At 34.4% G+C, this 22,788-nt stretch overlaps 1 protein-coding gene and 1 pseudogene across 7 annotated transcripts in view; one reads left to right on the top strand and one right to left on the bottom strand.

The window, feature by feature from the left end:
- KANSL1L (KAT8 regulatory NSL complex subunit 1 like) overlaps positions 1-22,788 on the bottom strand; it is a 131,643-nt gene that overhangs the window by 88,262 nt on the left and 20,593 nt on the right. For all 7 annotated transcript variants that reach the window (XM_030327729.1, XM_030327726.1, XM_030327731.1 and 4 more), the window contains one exon: positions 4,281-4,422. In XM_030327729.1, coding sequence (XP_030183589.1) covers positions 4,281-4,422 — 142 coding nt within the window. The remainder of the gene's footprint in view (positions 1-4,280; positions 4,423-22,788) is intronic.
- Positions 6,807-7,244, top strand: LOC115522127 (annotated as a pseudogene).

A 22,788-nucleotide genomic window follows, 5' to 3' on the forward strand; every position in this document is an offset into this window, starting at 1 on the left:
ACGATAGTACCTAAAACTTACTAATCTTTATTTACATACAGACTCTTGGTACCGTTGGGCTAACCATATGAGTAAACATGTCGTTAAGAGCTCTGATTCCTTTCCTTCTCAGCTTTTTCTTTTCAGACCAAAAACCATCAACCTTACAATATTATCTCCATAATGTCCACAGTTTCACTATGTAGAATACAGTTTCCCATAAAAACAAAGCTACAAAGAGATATTTAGCAATATTTAAATTAAATAGTACTTGATGGGATTGTATAAGAACTCCTCATATTATTATTTCAACGGAAAAATATACTTTTGAGTTCCAAGCAAAAGCCTGTAATTTGGGGGGAAAAATTTTGGTTGGAATTAAAATAACATTTATATGTGTAATCATTTGTGTAATTTCACCCCCATTTGACCTAAACCCTAAAAATTTAAGAACTCTGTGCGTTTTGTTCTTCACTGTGTACCTTAAGCACACATTACGCTAATAAGTATACGTGAAAGCAAAGATGGGAAAGAATAAAGGAAAGGCAGAGGGAAGGCAGAAGATAAGACAGGATGGAGAGATGAATGAATTTTATTTAAAAACTGATACAGGGGCGCCTGGGTGACTCAGTCAGTTAAGCATCCAACTTCAGCTCAGCTCATGCTCTCACGGTGCATGAGTTCAAGCCCCACATCAGGCTTTCTGCTGTCAATGTAGAGCCTGCTTCGGATCCTCCCCCCCACCCCCCCACCACCCCTACCCCTCTTGTTCTTGCGCGTTCTCTCTCTCTCTCATAAATAAACATTAAAAAATAAGTTAAAAATAAATTTTTTAAAAAATAACAAAAAGTAAAAATTGATACAATAACATAGCTTTAACTGCCATTTCTACTAAAGTAACTCCAAATCTGTATCTTCCTATAAACTTGCCTTTTCCAATAACTCATATTTCCAAGTCTTTCAGGACATCTCAACATGAGTTATCTGATAGAACTTTAAAGTCAATGTGTGAGAAAACTTACTTTTATCAATTTTCCTATAAAACAAGCACTTTTCTCCAATAACTAATGGGGGAAGAGATAATGGTGATGGTTATGCAACTACCTATTTGTCAAAATTCAGTGAATTGCTAAAAATGTGTCTTCTGAGAACAGATAAAATAGAAATAAATCCATAATTAGACACCTATTGGTAAAAACATGTAGACCATCAAATATACAAAAACAGCTTTTAAGTTACCAGATAGACTGCTCAGCAGAAAACAGTGAAATAGGATCTTTAAAGGATGAAGGGAAAAGAACCATCATATTAGAATCTTATATCAACCTGAAGTATCATTGACGAGTGAGGGTAAAATGAAGGTACTTTGAGATAGAAGCCACTAAAGAATGTATTTCAGCAAAATGTAAACCGAGAGAAAAGGGAATGTAGCAGAGACTACAACAATCTATATCCATTTTCCTCTTCTTTTTAGAACCAAACTCCACACCTACTGGATTTTTAGCTATGCCTACAACTTCTCATTGTAAGACTGTACTGTTCACCTTTCCCTGCTACATATCTAGCTGCAGCCATGTGCCTAAATCTAGGCCAATGAATGTGGGACAAAGTAGTGCAATTTCCAAGTCACCTCCAACTTGAAAACAAACAATGCTGCACTTCTCTTCTCACTTCCCAAGGGCCAGAATGAGGAGGTGACCACAACCCTGTTTAATAGTGCCATCACCACTACTCTAGAGGATAGCAGAGCAGCAAGACAGAAAAGACCACAGCCTGTATTCACTCCCTCGGTTATGAAGTGTTATGTATTGCATAAAGCTGCGATATTTCTCAGTTTCTTTGCTACAGCAGCTTAATCTGTAAACTAGCTTTATAGGGAGAACACAAAAGAAAAGTAAGCACATTTTTAATAAAATTAGTTAGAAACAATTAATTACCGACCATAAAAAAGCAACTACATTGAGTAGACATATGCAGTGAGTAGTTAAATAACATTAGAATCCATGTTTTAAGTAAAAATATGAAATACTGAGTACTTTTAGTCTTTTAGTCATTGTTAGGATTATTTATAGTTAAGTATGTTAAAAATTGGGAGTAATAACAAAGAATAAACCTGTACTGAATAGCTTTTAAACCAGCATAGGGAAAAGAAAGGAATGAAGCAAATTCTACCAATCCAAAAAGGTGAAAAAACAAGATATAGGGTGTCTTGAACCTGGGTGGCTGAGTGAGTTGAGAGCCCAACTCTTGATTTTAGCTTAGGTCAGGATCTCACGGTTCATGGGTTCAAGCTCCTAGTCAGGCTCTGTGCTGACAGCTGACAGTGTGGAGCCTGCTTAGGATTGTCTCTTTCCCTCTCTCTCTGCCCTTCCCCTGCTGGCACATGTGCTCTCATGAACTCTCTCTCTCTCAATATAAATAAATACACTTAAAAAAAAAAAGAAAGAAAAGATATAAATACAAAGAGAGGAGAATAAGGGCAAATAAAAAATAAAAACCAATCAGAGTCGGTTTTTTAAAAAAAAATTTTTAACGTTTATTTATTTTTGAGAGAGACAGATAGAGTATGAGCTGGAGAGGGGCAGAGAGAGAGGGAGACACAGAATCCGAGCTATCAGCACAGAGCCCAACGTGGGGCTCAAACTAACAAACCATGAGAACATGACCTGAAGCAAAGTTGGCCACTTAACCCACTGAGCCACCCAGGCACCCCAGAGTCAATTTTTTAAATCTAGCTATTTATAGTTTATAAAAAGAAACACCTAGAATTATCAAAAATTTGTATCTACCAAGCAGCATTACTTCAAAATGTTAAGAGGCAAAAACTAACAATTACCAGAAGAAACTGAAGAATTCACAATGAGAAATTTTAACAAATCTATATCATTAATGGAAAGATACAGAGGTATAAAGATATGGCAGATATATAAAGTCAACAAATTAACAAAGAATTCTATAATGAACACACAAAGAACATGCATTCTTTTCTATTATATATATATTAAAATTGGAAAAAAAACACAACATGAGAGATGTGTAATATTCATAATTGACCACATTAGTCTCCAAAATTTAAAAATAATTCACGAACACATACCTCTACCAACCACCCTCCCCCCAAAAAAAGAGTGAAGGCAAAAAATAAGTTAATTCTTAGACAAAAAACATTTGATGGTCAATTACACTGAGGTCCAAATCTCTATACTAAAGAACAGTTAGATTAAAACAGTAATAAAATAATATTTCATACTCATTACACTGGAAAAATTAAGAGGTTAAAAATTATGAAATGTTGGCAAAGATGTGAAGAAATATGAGGTCTCATGCACTGCCATTGGGAAAATTCATTACCCAATCACATCAGTAAGTACAGGAAAGCTGAAGATAGCCAGGCCTAAGATCCAGCATTTCCACTTTTAGGCATATACCAAGAACTCTTTTTTGTTCACAAAAAAACACATAGAAGACAGTCATTACAGTATTGTTTTTACTGGCATAAAACTAAACAATGTATATGTCTATCAATAGAAAACAGGAGAAGAGATCAAACATTCCATTGTACTCATACAATTCCATCACATTCACACAATTAAATAACATGCAGGATCTATAAAATGTAAAATTTATGCTGAGCAAAAACAAGCAGGTCACAAAAGAGTTTGTAGTATATATATCATTTATATAGACTTTAAAAACAGAAAACTTGGGGTGCCTGGGTGGCTCAGGTGGTTAAGCATCTGACTTCGGCTCAGGTCATGATACCATGGTTCATGAGTTAGAGCCCCGCATCGGGCTGTGTGCTGACAGCTTGGAGCCTGGAGCCTGCTTCGGATTCTGTGTCTCCCTTTCTCTCTCTCTGCCCCCCACCCCAGCTTGTGTTTTTTTTCTCTCTCTCTCTCATAAACAAAATTTTTTTAAATAAATAAATAACTTAAAAAACATGGAAAATAGTAGTTGTAGACACAGACATCTATGTGCCAATAATATAAAAACATACATAAAAATAATAAATATCAAAACATGTTGGAGTCAAAATATTGGCTACAGTGGCATGGGGAAAGAGAATGGGATCAGGAAGGACTATCAGGACCTCAACTGAAAAGTATCTCAAGTAGCTGAACTGCTCATCGTGATAAATAAAAAGGCATGATAGTGATAGCTTCAACTTATAGCAACTGACATATCAAAAATGTTAATATTAACTACATTTTTATAAAGTCTTATAATAATTACTTTGTGTGGAGAGATGAGAAACTAAAACAGTAATAATATTTTTAAAAATACAAGAATACAGACAATACCTTGGAGGCACGAATCTGCCTGTGAACATCCGTTAGCTGTTGGATTTTGTATTCTAGCTCTGAAATCTGGGCTTGAAGCCATGTCCATCGGCTGCCAACTCTTGCTCTGTCTACAAGCCACTTCCATTCAGTACTACAGTTACTGTGAATAAGACAAACAGTGTTAGTCAAGGCACAAAGGCAATCAAATTTTCACAGACTAAATAAATTCCTGGACTCCTGTCATATAATCCCCAATTCCTTTATAAAACATCTAATTACATGCAAGAATCACATATCAACTTATCAAAGAAAAAGCTTTAACTTCCTTATCTTTCTATCCCAACAAATGCTTGCTTTTATTATTACATACCCAGTAATAAGATCATCTCTTCTGTTACTTAATACTTTATTAATGCACAAGGGCTGAAACAGGAGTGGGCCAGCAAAGGAAAGGAAACAGGAATGATACTAATAACGCATAAAAACTTACATGAAGCTTTTATATGTAAACAGAAGTACTAGAAGTACAGTCATTTGAACTGTGCTAGATCTAAATCTATGTAACAAATGTAACAAACCACAGCAATTTTATTATATGCAATTTTCATTCACTAAAACAGTGGTCATTGTTAGCTAAATACCTAAACTCAATTTAAATATATTGTCAAAAAATACCAAAAATATGCCCTACATTTCAAATAAGCCTACCAAATACATAAGTCCTGGGATGTTTATTAAGGTTAACAGTGTGTTAAAACCTGATTCTCAGGATTCAGAGACCAAAGATAATAAGGAATTTATATAAAAGGGGCGTCTGGGTGGCTCAGTCAGTTAAGCGTCTAACTCTTGAGTTTCAGCTCACGTCATGATCTCACTATGTGAGTTTGAGCCCCACGTCAGGCTCTAAGCTGGCAGTGTAGAGTCTGCTTGGAATTCTCTCTTCTCTCTCTGTCCCTCCCCTACTCCCTGTCTCTCAAAAATAAATATATGAACATTTTTTTTTAAAAAATTACATAAAGACTTTCTTTCAGGCATATTTGAAAATAAGGGTTGAACCCTAGCTCCTCTACCTTTGAGCAAGGGCACTGCCCTAACCGATAGTTTGTGAGATTACAGTTAATTGTCTTTATGAAAATATTCCAACTAGAAAACAATTATTTGGGATTAGACTAATTAGGAGCTTCAGATTGCAAAGGAAAACATGACAGAAATTGAAGATATAAATGAAAAGCAATAAATAATGGCAGAATACAAACTTTATGAAAATTGCTTAAAAATTCCATTTACAGTCAAAACTCATAGAATGTACAACACCAAGAGTGAATCCTAACATAAAGTAAAGAACTGATAACAATTTGTTCATGTACGTTCATAGACTGTTTTGCCGTGTATTGATACGCTGGTTTGCCGTGTATTGATAGTGGGGGAGGTTCTATCAGTGTAGGGATGGGGGTATATGGGAACTCTGCATTTTCTGCTCAAATTTTCTGTGAACCTAAAACTGCTCTAAAAAAATAAAGTTTATTAATTTTTACATATTTAACCATAATTGAATTGAATGTCTTCCATACACACTTTAACCAGAGTAAATATTTCTTTTAAAGATCATTTGTTGGGGTGCCTGGCTGGCTTGGTTGGTTAAGTGTGCTATTTTTGATCTCAGGGTTGTGAGTTTGAGCCCCATGTTGGGTGTGGAGATTAAAGTCTTTAAAAATAATAAAAATAAAATTAAGCAAATAAATGATCATTTGTTGTGATGAGTGTGTCGTATGTAAGTGCTAAATCACTAAACTGTATATCTGAAACTAATATTACACTGTATGGTAACTAACTGGAATTTAAATAAAAACTTAAAAAGAGGGGCAGCTGGATGGCTCAGTCAGTTAAGCATCTGACTGTTGGTTTTGGCTCAGGTTACAATCTTACAGTTGATGAGTTTGAGCCCTGTACTGGGCTCTGTGCTAATAATGCAGAGCCTGCTTGGGATTCTGTCTCTCTGTTTCTCTCTGTCCCTTCTCCGCTCATTCTCAGTCTCTCTCAAAATAAATAAATAAGCTAAAAAGAATAAATAACTTAAAAATAAATTATCATTTGTTGTCAGAGAAACAATACAATCATTACAACTTTACTATATAGAATATATTTATTATAACCGGATTTTACATTAAATTAATGTTCCTAAAGAGCTATTTTTGTTAAGATTCCAACTGCATACAATATGATTGAGGAGACCTTCATATAAGTTAGGAATTCTCTTGGTATCATTATTTATGCAGTTTGTAGTCATTATTCTGCTTCTGTAAATGACACCCTTTTAAATCATATTTTCATAATTATGAAAACAATAAAAGAGAATGTCTATTCAAAATAATATTTATATAGAGGCACCTGGCTGGTTCAGTTGGAGGAGCATGCGACACTTGATCTTGGGTTGTGAGTTCAAGCCCCACGTTGAGTGTAGAGATTACTTAAATAAATAAATTTAAAAATATATAATATTAGCTCTTCCCTTTTGCAGCCATTGCTGAAGCACCAGCAGCCAAAATGAAGTTCAATCCCTTTGTGACTTCCGACAGAAGCAAAAATCGCAAAAGGCATTTCAATGCATCTTCCCACATTCACAGGAAGATTATGTCTTCCCTTCTCTCCAAAGAGCTGAGACAGAAGTACAAGTTTTGATCCATGCCCATCCAAAAGGATGATGAAGTACAGGATGTGTGAGGACACTACAAAGGTCAGGAAATTGAAAAAGTAGTTCAGGTTTATGGGAAGAAATACATCATCTACACTGAATGAGTACAGTGAGAGAAGGCAAACGGCACACCTGTCCAGGTGGGCATCATCCTAGCAAGGTGGTTATCAGTAGACTAAAAGTGGACAAAGATCACAAAAAGATCCTTGAACATAAAGCCAAGTCTCGCCAAGTAGGAAAGGAAAATGGCAAATTAGAAGGAAGAAGCAACTGAGAAGATACAGGAATAAAGTAATCTTATATACAACTTTAAATAAAAGCTGTTAAAATGAAAAAAAAATTAAAATAGATACGAATATCTATTATTCATAGATAATAATACTAACTGCCAATCATAAAATTAGTGAGAAAAGCAAGGGCCATGGCATGTAGCACTTGTACAGGTAATCGTAAAGTGTTGGATTTTATGAAAAAAGGAAGTTATTAGCAAGGCAGTAACAAAAAAATTTTTTCCCTAAGCACTCTGGCTACTAGGTAGAGAAAGCATGATAGTGGGATATGAAAGGTAATAAGGAAATCAATTAGATACAACTATAGTAAACTGTGTGTGGTACAGATAATTGTGATCTCTATGTATTTCACTTAGGTTGGATCCATGTAACTAGCTTTGACCAATGGGCTGTGGGCAAAAGTGATATCGTCATTTCCAGTCCACCAGACAACCTTCAAAGCCACTACTGCAGACAGTATAGCTACAAGATGTGTTGGTTGGGGATCACAACCCAAACCACATTAGATTTTATGCACGCCACAGTAAACCTTGGCTGTGTTTAAACTACTGAGATTAGAAGGTTAATTCGTTACTTGAGAGCCTATTCTGACTAAAACACTGAATAAAAAATGAAAATGGCATGAACCAATAAGGGAATGGAAGATAAAGAAGAGATGAAGAGGATGGGTTCAAGGTTCATTTTAAAGCTGAAAGGACTTGCAGAGTATGGTTTGGGAATAAGCATGGGGAAATCAAAGACGATCTTAAATATTCCTTCATTAAATTTAGTTCCAGTTGAAAATTTCCCTATAACACACAATTTTGTTTGGTTGTCAAACTCACGATTAGCTAAAAAAGAAAAAAAAAATATGGGTGGAGTTCATGTTATTGTACTTCTAGTAAAAATATTCTGATAGGGAAGTTTGTAAAAATTATGTTTGGGGCACCTGGGCGGCTCAGTCAGTTAAGTGTCTGACTTCAGCTCAGGTCATGGTCATCAGTTCATCATGATGGTCAGGTCAGTTCATCAGTTCAAGCCCCACACTGAGCTGTCTGCTGTCAGCACAGAGTATGCTTCGGATACTCTGCCCCTCTCTTTCTCTCTGCCCTTCCCCCCAACTTGTGTATGCTCTCTCTCTCTCTCTCAAAAATAAATAAACATTGGGGGTAGTGGGTCAAAAATAAATAAATAAGTAAATAAATAAACATTAAAAATTATGTTTATGTTCACACACTATATTAAATTATATTAACACAAAAAAATAGTAATATCAGATCAAATTTACGTAAACTAAATAATCCTGGGACTTGTAATACATGAAATGAATTTTCTATAAAAGATACCTTATCCTTTTTTTTTTTTGGAAAGTCAATCCAATTTTATAGGATAAAAAAAACAATAATTTATCCAAAAGTTTATGCCAGTAGTCAAAATGGGATATGATTTATGGCAAATTTCAACTGAACTAGAATTAAGTATGAGATTATCAGCTTACATGATGGCTGATCACATATAACCACATTGAAATAATACAGAGATCCATGGGTTTAGATGCACATTTTGGAAAGAGACAGATACCTTATCCTATATTTTAATAGGACCTAGTAAAATCTGTTTGGTATGGTTAAAAATGACAAAAAAGCTTTACCACCAAAAATGTTCCCTTGTTTAAAAACATATCTTTCTAAAAAATAATTATGGTTGTAAACATGTTACAGATAAGCACATGGCTATTTCACTCAAAGTATATTAACACCTGTTATATCTCAAAATCAAGACATAAACCCATGCTTATATGATCAATTAATCTATGACAACAGAGGAAAGAAAATACTATCAGTAAAAGATAGTCTCTTCAATAAATGATATTGGGGAAACTAGACAGCTACAGGCAATAGAATGAAACTGAACCATTTTCTTATACCATACACACAAAAAAACTCAAAATGGAATCAAAAATCCTAAATGTAAGACTGGAATTCATAAAACTCCTAAAAGAAAACATTTCTTGGTTACTTATCTTAACAACGTTTTTCTGGATATGTCTCCTCAGGCAAGGGTGACAAAAGCAAATATAGAGTATTGGGACTACATCAAACTAAAAACTTTTGCATAACAAAGGAAATCATCAACAAAACCAAAAAGGCAACCTACCAAATGGGAAAGGAAATGGTATATTTATGTTTTAAAATCCCTTGCATAACATCAAATATTGGCAACTAGGAACACATAAATAAAGGTAATAAATGAAATTTTAACTAATCCATAATACAGGGCCTTAAAGAAATACAAAAGCCAACTACCTGCTTTTCCACAACTGACAACAAAAAAATATATTCCAAGAATCTCTCTTAAGAGTTCTAAGCCACACAATAAGAATGAACCTAGTAGCAAAAATTAGATTAATTCCTACCCAAATGTACTGTTGCAGGTGGCCTCAAAGTAGTAGTCACTGAATTGAGGGAGAGTTGGATGGCCTGAGAAAAATAACTAATAAATTGATTAGTCTATAGGCTCAACAACTATGAACAAATGAAATCTTTGGTTGTGATATTTTCTTTTTTTTTTTTTTTTTTTTAATTTTTTTTTTTAATTTTTTTTTTTTTCAACGTTTATTTATTTTTGGGACAGAGAGAGACAGAGCATGAACGGGGGAGGGGCAGAGAGAGAGGGAGACACAGAATCGGAAACAGGCTCCAGGCTCTGAGCAGTCAGCACAGAGCCCGACGCGGGGCTCGAACTCACGGACCGCGAGATCGTGACCTGGCTGAAGTCGGACGCTTAACCGACTGCGCCACCCAGGCGCCCCTGGTTGTGATATTTTCACATTTAACTGACTAGAGGCAAACAGAATGGAAATTCACCCTTTTGAGGAAACTCTAGTAGCATAAAACATCCTCTACCTGAGAAACCCAAACTTGCACCGACAAGAAGCAAAGTGGGAATGCAGTACAGCCTCCACTTAAAGGTATGCTCTCCAACATTAACTGCAGATATAGACACAAAGGATAATGGATAAGGAGTAAGTCCCAAAAAGCAAAGGCAAGAGACTATGAGAGACAAAGGACAAAGAAGCCTCTCTCAGAAAGGAAAATTAGGATTCTACCAAGACCTTGTTATACTTCTAGAGCAAGATGTCTTATTAATTATTGTAAGAATCTATCATGTGTATCTCATTTTCTTTACCCAGGAGTTTTTATTGTAGCTTTCCTGTCTCTATTACTACATACATAAAACAAACAAGAGTGTAAGAGGGTTAGAAAATTGTCTATTTATAGGTCACCACTTCATAAGGAATCAAATCTGTACCTGACTGAAAAGACACTACTCCACCTATTGAAAGTGACTTTGAATTGTCATCCTGAGGAGTGGAGGTTTTCTCTATGAGAAGGGAGTATATGGATATTTGGGTGGCCAAAGAGGCAAACTAACATCTATTCTCCTCTTTTTTGATAATAGAACCCTTTCAGTTTTAGCTGAGCTCATGGTAGCTCAGCAAGGTACTATATATTTCCCAGTCTTACTTGCAGTTAGGTGTATGTCATTAAGTCCCTAACAATCAGATTTGAGCCAAATCAATGTGTTACTTGACATTAAAAAACGATTGTGTGTGAAAATCAGATGAGCAACTGGTGAGTAAGTTTCAACAATGCAAGCAAGGGCAGCATCCTAGAGTCTGGCAAAGCCAACAGGTCCCTGGCAAAACCCTGTGAAACATACCACATACCTAATTCTTGACTATGAAATGAGAGAAAAATAGATTCTACACATTCATATTGAGGTCGTCTTGCTGTTTATGACACCTTAGCATATAACTTAACCAACACACCCCTCCCTCAAAATTACTTTATGCTTTTAAGAATCATTTAGGTTAGCAAGCTCTCATTTAAAATGTTTATTATCTTTAAGAAGATTATGCCTCATTGACATACAAGTTAACAACGTTAATAATGTACCACCTAGTTGTATATACACACAGGAAAAATAAACAAGCAAACAAAAAAATAAAGGAAAAAAACAGCTGTGGGGGCACCTGGGTGACTTGGTTGGTTAAGTGACCGACTCTTGATTTTGGTTCAGGTCATGATCTCACAAGCTCTGCATAGGGCTCCACGCTTGGGATTCTCTCTCTCCCTCTTTCTCTGCCCTTCCTCTACTCATGCTTTCTATCTCTCTCTCAAAATAAACAAACAAACATTTAAAAGAAAACAGTTGTGAACTCTAGGAAATTTTGGCATGGTGATAAACTAAGTTAAGGGGTGGGGTTTAGGATGTCCAAGGACAAACTGAGACTGGAACTAGAAAAGACATTAGAAATGAAAGGGAACAAGAATAATCATAATATATTGTGCAATTCCGCCTAGAACTCTGGCAGAATCCAGTGTGTCAATTACCTAAACTGAAATTTTTAGTATTAGTTTAAAAGAATTCACATATCAAACTGGCAAATTTAGGTTTGTTCCCCTACCATCTATTCACCCCTTCTCCCAGCCAAAGAGAGGAAGAGAGAAAGAAAAAAGAAGTATAGGGAATATTCATACATACTATCAATATAACCCCCTTTCTCTTATACAGAAAAAATTTTGAAAGCTAATGGCCTGCTTAACAGTTTTAACTGTGTTTTTAAAATCCTTGCATAAATCAAACATTGACAACCAAGAACATATAAGAAAATTAATAACTTTTTAAACTAATCAAAACATATATCCTAATGGAATAGTGTGAAGTCATGCCTGTCAGCATCTCAACAAGCACTGTGTGTGTGCGTGTGTGTATGCGCACGCGCATGTCTCTTTTGTTCAAGAAGCCAAGCCACCATGCACCGCGTCCAAACTCTACAGTGCACAAGGGCCCAGCTGAAAGTACAAGCAGTGCTAAATCCAGCAAGAAGTCTACATTTTAAGGCTGTAATTACACATCTAAATCTGCTCCGAGTTCTTGAAGAAGCACCTTTTTGTTTTGCACAAAAATGGGCTAATGATGGCCCTACGAGCCACTATGATGGGCACTAAAAAAGAATTAGAAAAAAATGATCAAATACCCTTGTTACTCTAAAAGGGGACTACCACAAACCTATAATTGGGCGTAGGCATTTCTTCTACTGCTGAATAACCCATGTTCTGTAAAATAAAATTATCTGAACTTACAGAGAAAATAGAATTGGAGCCAGACCACTCAAAATCAATGGAATTTTTCTAACAAAATAGCAATCCTTATAAAAATATTAGTGTAGTTTTTTCCACTGGCATTTGTATCTACTAGAATAAGCCAGTCCACCCTTTAAAGCTTCATATCCTGGAGCTCATATTTCTTTTGATGTGGGTTCTTAAAGACAATCACTTCTAATAGACACCAGTTTAATAAACATTAAAAATATCACTTAGAGATAGACTTCTTCATCAGTAATTTATTTTCAACACAAGGGAACGATCTTTGCAACTTCTGCAAAGCAACCTGCAATTTCCTCAGATCTTTTAACATAGTGGAATATATAGTAACTTTTAAGCCAATAAACCAGCAATTTACTGCACTGCAGGGTGGTACTTTTACAGAATTTTCAGCATTTTTCTTATACCATTAAGGTTTTCTCTCTTCAATTGTGAAAAAGTTTGCCCCTGCTCATTCCAAAACATTAATATGTTTTAAGTGGTCTGAAAAACACCCACACCAAATCCTTTATTATATTGACATCATTCCCCTATATGCCTAATGTTAAGTTTTTTAGAGAGAAGGAAAATCACATAGGTGAGAAACAGACCTACATAAAGAGAGAAAGAACACTGGAGAATAAGTGAAGGTAAAATAGTAACTTTTATTTTTCTTACTCTTTTTTAAAAAAAAAAATTTAATGTTTATTTATTTTTGAAGGAGAGAGAGAGAGAGAGAGAGAGCGAGCGAGCGAGCAGAGGAGGGGCAGAGAAAGAGGGAGACACAGAATCCAAGGCAAGCTCCAGGCTCTGAGCTGTCAGCACAGAGTCTGAAACGGGGCCCCAACTCACAAACCGCGAGATCATAACCTGAGCCAAAGTTGGACGTTTGACCAACTTAGCCATCCAGGCGCCCCTTATTTTTCTTATTCTTAATGGATCTAACAGGTAACAAATCTGGTCCAAAATAATTATAGCAACAATTAGTTGATTATGAATGTGTCCATGCATGTGTGTATGCTTATATATGCCTATGTATGCTATGTATAAGTGAAATAAATGACAGAAGTGATACAAAAAAAAAAAAAGAGGAAAAAATTAGGATTATTTTGTCATTATAAGGTACCTGCAGGTTTATTTAAGAGCAAAGTTGAATTAGCTGTAAATGTAACCTCTAAAAAGAGTTTTTTAAAGAGGGCACCTGGATGGCTCAGTCAGTTGAGCAACCAACTCTTGACTTAGTCTCAGGTCATCATCCCAGGGTCATGGGATCAAGCCCCACGGAAGGCTGTGCGCTGGGCATGGAGACTGCTTAAGATTGTCTCTCTCTTCTCCTCCCCGCCCCGCCCCTCTACCCTGCTTGCTCGCTCTCTCTAAAAAGAAAAAAATATAAATAAATAAATAAAGTATAATTGATATTCTAAGAAAGGAAAAAAAAAGCGGAATCATATGTTTAGTTAAAACCACAAAAGGCATTAAAAATGTGGAAGACAAAAACAGGAGCAAACAAGGGCAACAAATAGAAAACAGTGACAAATATAGTAGATATTAATCTACTACATCAATAATAACTTTAAACATCAATGGTCTAACTATACCAATTAAAAGACAGTGATTGTCAGAGTGCATAAAAAAATAAGACCCAACTATATGTTATCTATAAGAAACCAACTTTAAATATAAAAACACATACAGATTAAAAGTAAAGAGATGGAGAAAGTTATGGTATGCTAACATTAATCAGAAGAAAGCAGGAGTAGCTATGTTAATTTCAGACAGCAGACTTCAGAGCAAAGGAAGTTATCATGAATTACAGTATAATAAAAGGGTCTATATCCAAGAAGATAACAATCTTTAATGTGTATGTGGCTAACAAAAAGAGCATCAAACTATCTGGGGCAAAACGGACAGAACAGCAAGGAGAAATAGGTGAATCCACTATTACAGTCGAAGACTACAAAACTCCCTCTATCAGAAATGCACAGATCCAACAGGCAGAAAACCAGTAAGGATACAGCTGAACCATTCATTGACTAGACATAACTGACACTGACAGCCTACTTCATCTAACAACAGCGGATTATACGTTCTTCTCAAGTTAACAAGAAACATAAAAGAGGGGTGCCTGGCTGGCTCAGTTGGAAGAGAACGTGAATCTTGATCTCAGGTTGTAAATTTGAACCCCACATAATATGCAGAGATTACGTGAAAATAAAATCTCAAAACACACACATATGCACACGCATGCACACACACACACATACACACACACACCAAGGGACATAAAAGAGACCACATTCTGGGCCATAAAACAAACTTTAGTTAAAAAAAAAAAAAAGAAATCATGTAATGTCTGCTCTCAGACCACAATGGAATTAAATTAGAAATCAATAACAAACAGGAGTGCCTGGGTGGCTCAGTTGGAAGAGCATGCAACTTTTGATCTCAAGGTCATGAATTCAAGTCACACAACAGGTATGGAGATTACTAAAATTCAATTAATTAATTAATTTAAAAAATAACTAACTGAAAAATCTCCAAATACTTGGAAATTAAATTACACACTTTTAACTAATGCATGGGACAAAGAAGAAATCTGAAGATAAATTTTAAAATACTATAAACTGAATGAAAATGCAAATACAAGTCACCAAAATTTGTAGGCTGCAGTGACAACAGTCCTTATGGGGAAGTGTAAGAGAAAGTTACACAATACATAGCATTAAATGCATTATTGGAAAATTTTTTAAAAATCTAAAAACAATCATACAAGCTTCCACTTCAGGAACCCAGAAAAAGAAGAGCATATTAACCCAAAAGTAACCAGAAAAAAGAAATAATAAAAACTAAAAAAATCAATAAAACTGAAAATACAAAGTTGAAAAAAAATCAATGAAACCAAAAAATGGTTCTTTGAAAAGATCAATAAACTCAATAAGTCTTTAGCCAGACTAACTAGAAAAAAAGAGAGATGACACAAATTACTAATATTAGAAAGAGGAGACATCACCACAGATCCTATGGACACTCAAAGGATAATAAAGGAATATTATGAACAATTCTAAGTCCACAAATATGATAACCTAGGTGAAATGACCAATTCCTTGAAATGCACAACTTGCCAAAACTCATACAAGAAGAAATAGACAGGAAGGTCGATGGGGGTGATGGATGTTTAATCACGATGGATGTTTAAAGGCGATGGGAATTAAGGAGTGTACTTGTGATGATCACTGATTACTGAATGGAAGTGTTGAATCACTATACTGTACACTTGAAACTGTACATTAATTAACTAGATAACCTTAACAAAATACTCCTGGGTTTGATATAAATAAAATATGTAAATTTTTAAAAAAGGAAAAAAAAATAGACAACCTGAATAGGTCTATATCTATTAAAGAAAGTGAATCAATAATTAATAACCTTCCAAAAGAGAAAGTACCAGGCCCAAAGGGGTTCACTGGTAAATTCTACCAAAAATTTAAGGAAGAAATTTTACCAATTCTCTACAATCCCTTTCAAAAGATGGAAGCAGAGGGACCACTTCTTAACTCATTCTTTGGGGTCAGCATTACTCTAATACCAAAACCAAAGACATTATAAGAAAACTACAGATCATTTCTTTCATGGAGATAGGTGCAAAAATCCTCAACAAAATATTAGCAAATTAAATTCAACAATGTATAAAAAGACTTACATACCATGACCAAGTGGGATTTATGCCAGGTATGCAAGCCTAGCTCAACATTCAAAAATCAATTAATATAATTCATCATATCATTATATCAATAGATACACAGAAAGCATTTCACAAAGTTCAACACCAATTCAGGATAAAAACTCTGTTATACTAAAAACAAATACAAATGAAAAACTCTCAAGTTAACCAGGAATAGAGAGAATTTCCTCAACCTAATAATCTACCAAAAACCTACAGCTACATTATATTTAATGGTGCAAAACCAGAAATTTTCCCACTAAGATTAAGAACAAGGAAATATATGCTCTCACTTCTCATTTTCAACATCACAGAAATCCTAGCTAATGCAATAAGAAAAAGAAATAACGGATACAAAGGTTTGTAAGGAAGAAATAAAACTTTTTGTTCATAGGTAACATGATTATCTATAGGACAAATCCAAAAGAATTACACACAAAAAACCCTGCAACTAATAATTACAGCAAGGTTGCAGGATACAAAGTAAATATACAGAAGTCAACTGCTTTCCTATATACTAGCAATGTATAAGTGGAATTTGATTTAAAAACATATTACCATTTACATTAGCATGCCCATAAATAAAATACTTAGATATAAGTCTTATGAAATATGTGCAAGATCTATATGAGAAAAATTTCAAAACTCTGATGAAAGATATCAAAGAGCTAAATAAATAGATATTCCATGTTCAAAGACTCACTATTGGGGCATCTGGGTGGCTCAGTCGGTTAAGAGGCCGACTTTTGATATTGGCTCAGGTCTTGATCTCACCATTATGAGATAAGGCCCCATGTCAGGCTCTGTGCTGAGTGTGAGGCCTGCTTGGGATTCTCTCTCTCACTTTCTCTCTGCCCCTCCCCTGCTCACTCACTCTCTCTCTCTCACTTGCTCTCTCTCAATACTAAATAAACATTTTAAAAAAAAAGACTCAATATTGTCAATATGTCAGCTTTTTCCAACTCAATCTACAGATTCAATAAAATCCCAATCAATTCTTTTTATATCTTACTTCTAAACAATAACAAAATGGACAACCCAATTAAAAAACAGGCAAAGATCTGAACAGACACCTAACCAAAGAACATACAGATATGACAATAAGCATATAAAAAAATGTTCAACATCACATGTCATTAGGGAATTGCAAATTAAAACAACAGTAAGATACCATTACACACCTATTGAAATAACCAAAATGCAAAACACTAACATCAAACGCTTACAAAGATGTGGAGCAACAGCAATCTCATTCATTGATGGTTGGAAGGCAAAATGGTATAGCTACTTTGGAAGAGAGTTTGGCAACTTCTTACAAAATTAAACATACTCTTACCATATGATCCAGCAATTGCACTTCTTGGCATTTACCCAAATAAACTGAAAATTTATGTTCACACAAAAAAATATGCCCATAAACGTTTATGGAAGTTTTACTCATAATTTCTAAAACCTGGAAGTAACCAAGACATCTTCAACAGGTTTAATATAAGTAAATCATGGTATATCCAGACAAGAGAATATTATTTAGCACCAGAAAGAAATATGCTATCAAATCAGGAAAAGACAAAGAAAACTTAAATGCATATTATTAAGTGAAAAAAGGCACTCTGAAAAGACTGCATACTGTATGATTCCAACTATATGACTCTAGAAAAGGCAAAACTATGGAGACAGTAAAAAGATTAGTGGCTGTCAGGGGTTGGAGGAGAGAAGGATAAATAGGCAGAACAAGGAAGATATGTAGGGCAGTGAAACTATTCTGTATGATACTACAATGGTGGATATATGTCATATATATTTGTCCAACCCATAGAATGTATAACACCAAAAGTGAATCCTACTAATAAACTATGGACTTTTGGTAATAATGATATGTCTATACAGTACCGCTGTGGTAGGGGAGGTCAATAATGGGGGAGGTTACACATGTGAGGGGACAGGAGATATATGAGAACTCTCTATACTTTCTACTCAATTTTGCTGTTAACCTAAAACTGCTCTAAAATAAGATTAGTTTAAAAATATATAAAACAAGGAGTTTATTTTAATTGAAATATTACTTTCCTCAGTGCTGTCTATATGGCAAGACATAAAGTATTCACCCTTTTGTAGCTATTACTCCATTTTGCAATTACACTTGAATTTCTGCTCTTCTGTCACAAACTGTCACTCAAGTATCATTACAATTTCTCTAGGATTGTTTTTCATTCAACTTTTTCTGCTTCCCATTCAAGTAAAATAAAAGAAAACCACACTTTTCTCATCTATTTCTGAAGTGTAGAGAATTTAAAAGGTAATAAATGCAAAACTAACTTGCCAACTTCACATTATACAAATATAAAGGTACTCTTATTTGCAATTTATTAATGAAATGTTGTTAGTCTCTTTACTCTCTGAATGTCAGACTGAGTTCATACTTCTATTTGTCCAATTTCTTGAAGGGAAATTCATCACCTGATTTTACCTCTTCTTGTCCTTTCCACTGGTAAAATAGAAAGCACACACTATGAGTATACACTTCTCTAGGTCTGCAAGAAATTATTTATTTTTTTCAATCTAGAAAGGTTGACCTGACAGCTTCTAACTGAATAACAACAGTTCTCTCCTTTCCTGGTAAATGTCTAATTTTGAGTAAAAGAATTTCCTAATCAAGACTGCCAATTATCAAAGAAATTTGAATATATAGGGACTAATTTGGGGGAAACAAAGAGATTTTTCTCCCAACACCCAAGACAGCTGGGTGATTCAGTAGATACTGTCAGGTTTCCTCAAAAAAGACTTAACTATGTTTCTTCCTTTTTAACAACCTTGGAGGATCAGAATATGTCTGTGACAAAATCTGTGCATTTCCCCATATGCATCCTAGATGAAAGTAACTGATCATTATTTCCCAGAAGAAAATGCTAGCACTCTAAGGTTTTACCACCAGATGAGAGAGAACATAATTGTAGCTGAGTCTGTCAGTGACTCACCCATACCCCCTGACACTTACCAGTTCAGCGCACAAAGACCTGACTTCCAAATGCCAGCACAATGCATTTCTTTGACCCAGGGCTTTTCTGTTGTTGCCTGAGCTTGCTTTGTCACCAGAGTGGCAGAACAAAAGGGCAGGGGAATTAACCTTCACCTAGTAACTGATGGGACTTGATGTATAAATACTCCAGCTTCCTCACCTCTCAAATGGGTTAACTCAGGCATGTATTTTACCATGGTTCCCCAAGTTTCTCATGGAATAATTAAGCTCCAGTCTCTTACAATAAATTACTCAATAAGACACTCTTTATTAGCTTTCAAATCCATGCCTTATTATGTATAGGTACTTTATAGTTAGTATTTCATCTAATCATCTCTAGAACTCTTTAAGGTAGGAATCTGATTCAAAGAGTTAAAAATAACATTAACGTTTGCTCAGGGTCACAGAGCAAGCCATGACTATTACACAGGAGGTCCAAAACCTGCACTCCTTCACCAAAGGAACAGAACATGGAAGGGGGCGGGGGGGGGGTTCTATTCATATTATAAGGATTATATCTCAAACCTACAAAAACCATAAAATCATATTTTCTTTTCCAAAGGAAAACAGCTTTTAAAAAAATTTTCCAAAACACACTAGTCTCTCAACCAAAAGTTATTTTTAAGGTAATTAGTAATGTCATTATGAATTAATCTATTGCCTACATTTTTTGGGGGGGGGAAGAAAAGGGTCAAGTCAAATACACAATGGAAATGGTAATGGCTACAGTGAGTGCTTTCCAATTTCCTAAAAATATTCCTTCACAGCTAAATTCCCTAATCAGAATGAAGGTATTTGTTTTTCTTATCAGTACTTAAAAAAAAAATAGGAATAGAAGACATTTATAATAATATAATCCAAGATTTTTTAAATAAATATAATCCATTTTACTTGTCAATCTTTAAATTACAAATGTTAAATATTATAATAAAATACTTTTAAAATCTTTAAATTACAAATGTTAAATATTATAATAAAATACTTTTAAATGTACATATTTTGTCATGCTGTATTTCATTTATTCATTCATTGCATAACCACTCATGCTGGTTCTAAGATGTATAAGATACATCTTGTGGCCAGTTTCGTACTAGAGAAAAAGGAAGGGGGTGGGGGGACAAAGTAAAAATAAACTACAGAATGGATGGAGAAAAGACAAACATATGGAGAAAAATTTCATAGACTGCCAACCCCAATTTTTGTATCTTTAAAACTACATTTCCAAATATAGAAAAATTCATTTAATTAACAAATACAAAAAAAAACCACTAAAAAGTAGACAATGCTAGGCAGTGAATATACAATGACATCAAAAGTAATATTTGCCCTTAAGTTACTTAAAATTAAGTTGAAGTAAACTTTAGTATTTGCCACTGTAGACCTCATGATTAAATTCAGAAGTCTATTCATATTCAGTAGAGATAATGAAAATGTAATTGTATTAGCACTACTTAAAATTTAGGTCCACAAAATGCATTTTTAAATGTATTTTATGTTTAAGGTTTAACTTGAACTTCATTCATTAAAAATATTCATCTACATTTGAAACGTGAATTTCCAGAAATACACAGTAAATAACAAAAATAAATTAAAAAAAATAAAAGTAGACTAAAAAAACTTAGTAGGACAAATGTGTTAAATTATTAAATGAATTTAACCTGTAAAAGAACTCCAATTTAAAAAACAGAAATCATTTTTATATTCACATCAAAAGATACAAATAATTAAGTTTGCGTTATTCTCAAAATTCAGTCAGCATCAAAATTAATAAAATGTTGAAAAACAATATTTCCCACATTATTAGCATTAGTAAAAATACTCAAAGCAAAGTTAATATCCAATTTGGGGGGAAATACATAAAATCAAGAAATGCAAATAGAGTTCAAATAGCAAAAAAAGAACAAAAAAACCTAAACAATTATCAAATAATTCAGTGACTTAAAGAAGTCAAAGTTGTTATAAAATTTAGTATTAATGATTTGAATCGATCAGATGAATATAACCTCAGAATGAAGTGGATCTGAACTCTAGAAATATAAATATTTCTAGAAATACAGAAATATCTAGAAATATCTAGAAATATAGATATGAGCTTTAATAACCAAGGCATCTTAATATAAATGGCCAATAATGCAAGAGGCTTGAAGTATATCTTAAAGAATATTAAACTTCTTAGATTCACTATTTTCTAAAATATATGTGTAGTGTCCTTGAGCCTTTCCAAGCTGATTATAGGAAAAAGAAAGAATGAGAAGAAATAAACTTTCCAAGCCTGAACCCAATTTTTTTCCAGGCTACTTTACTTCAATTTTCCTTAATAAACTGGCAAAGTTGAGAAGAAAATAAAACGAGATGTATATTGCTTGATGCTCTGTATAAAAAATCTTTTAATAGTTTGAATATCCCTATTCCTGAATGTTTTATACAAGTGTCTAAACTTAGTGTTCTCTGACTAAAGGAAGAAAGGAAAATCTTAAAATATCTTGACCAATCAGTAATTATATGCTTAATATATATGAGATTTTTTTTAAGTTTAAAATGTGGTTTTCAGGGATGCCTTGCTGGCTCAGTACAGCATGCGACTCTTGATCTCAGGTTCATGAGTTTGAGCCCCATGTTGGACATAGAGATTACTTAAAAATAGACAGACAGGGGCGCCTGGGTGGCGCAGTCGGTTAGGCGTCCGACTTCAGCCAGGTCACGATCTCGCGGTCCGGGAGTTCGAGCCCCGCGTCAGGCTCTGGGCTGATGGCTCAGAGCCTGGAGCCTGTTTCCGATTCTGTGTCTCCCTCTCTCTCTGCCCCTCCCCCGTTCATGCTCTGTCTCTCTCTGTCCCAAAAATAAATAAACGTTGAAAAAACGTTAAAAAAAAAAAATAGACAGATGGATAGATAGATAGATAAGTAAAAACACAATAAAATGTGGTTTCCATTCTTACTATGTGTTGGGTTATTAAGACTAACATAACTTAGCAAATCATATAGAACAAAATAGGACATAATGATAAACTATATGGCAGATCAAGTACTATAGGAGATCAATGAAAGAAAATCTTAAAGCCAGAACAGTCTAGGAAGACATTATTTTCTGATTTTTGTTTCCAACTTAAAAGAGACAAACTTGCCCATTAGCTGTCTACAACAACAGAAAAGTAATTAATTTACTAAGTTTACCTACTAAATTTTAGTAAATTGAATTACTTTAAAAGCATTATAAATATGTATATATATAAATTGGTAAATTTCTGGACTTCTTTCAGAACTCATGTACTTAATAATTTCTGTGGCTCTAAGATCAATGAATGATACACTGACAAAGTTGCAGAGTCCGATAGCAAGAACAGTGGTTTTAAGTCTCATATACATGGACAAGAATCCTAGTTCCATCAATTATTTGGCTTTTTGACCATGGGTAAGTTGCTTAACCATGCTGAGACTGTTTCTTCTTAAGTAAGATAAAGATAACAACAGTCACTTCCAATGGTTGTTGAAAGGATTAAATAATACAAGATATGTAAACAGCACAATGCCAGTCATGTGCTTAATATTAACTCCCACATTCAAACACATTTCAAATATAGTGATAACAGAACACCAAAAGACTGAAATGCTCTCTTTGTTTTACATTTTATTCTTCACCATAGAAACTGATATACTGACTTTCTATTTATTAGTAAAA

This window comes from Lynx canadensis, chromosome C1 (assembly GCF_007474595.2).
Source record: "Lynx canadensis isolate LIC74 chromosome C1, mLynCan4.pri.v2, whole genome shotgun sequence".
Lineage (NCBI taxonomy): Eukaryota > Metazoa > Chordata > Mammalia > Carnivora > Felidae > Lynx > Lynx canadensis.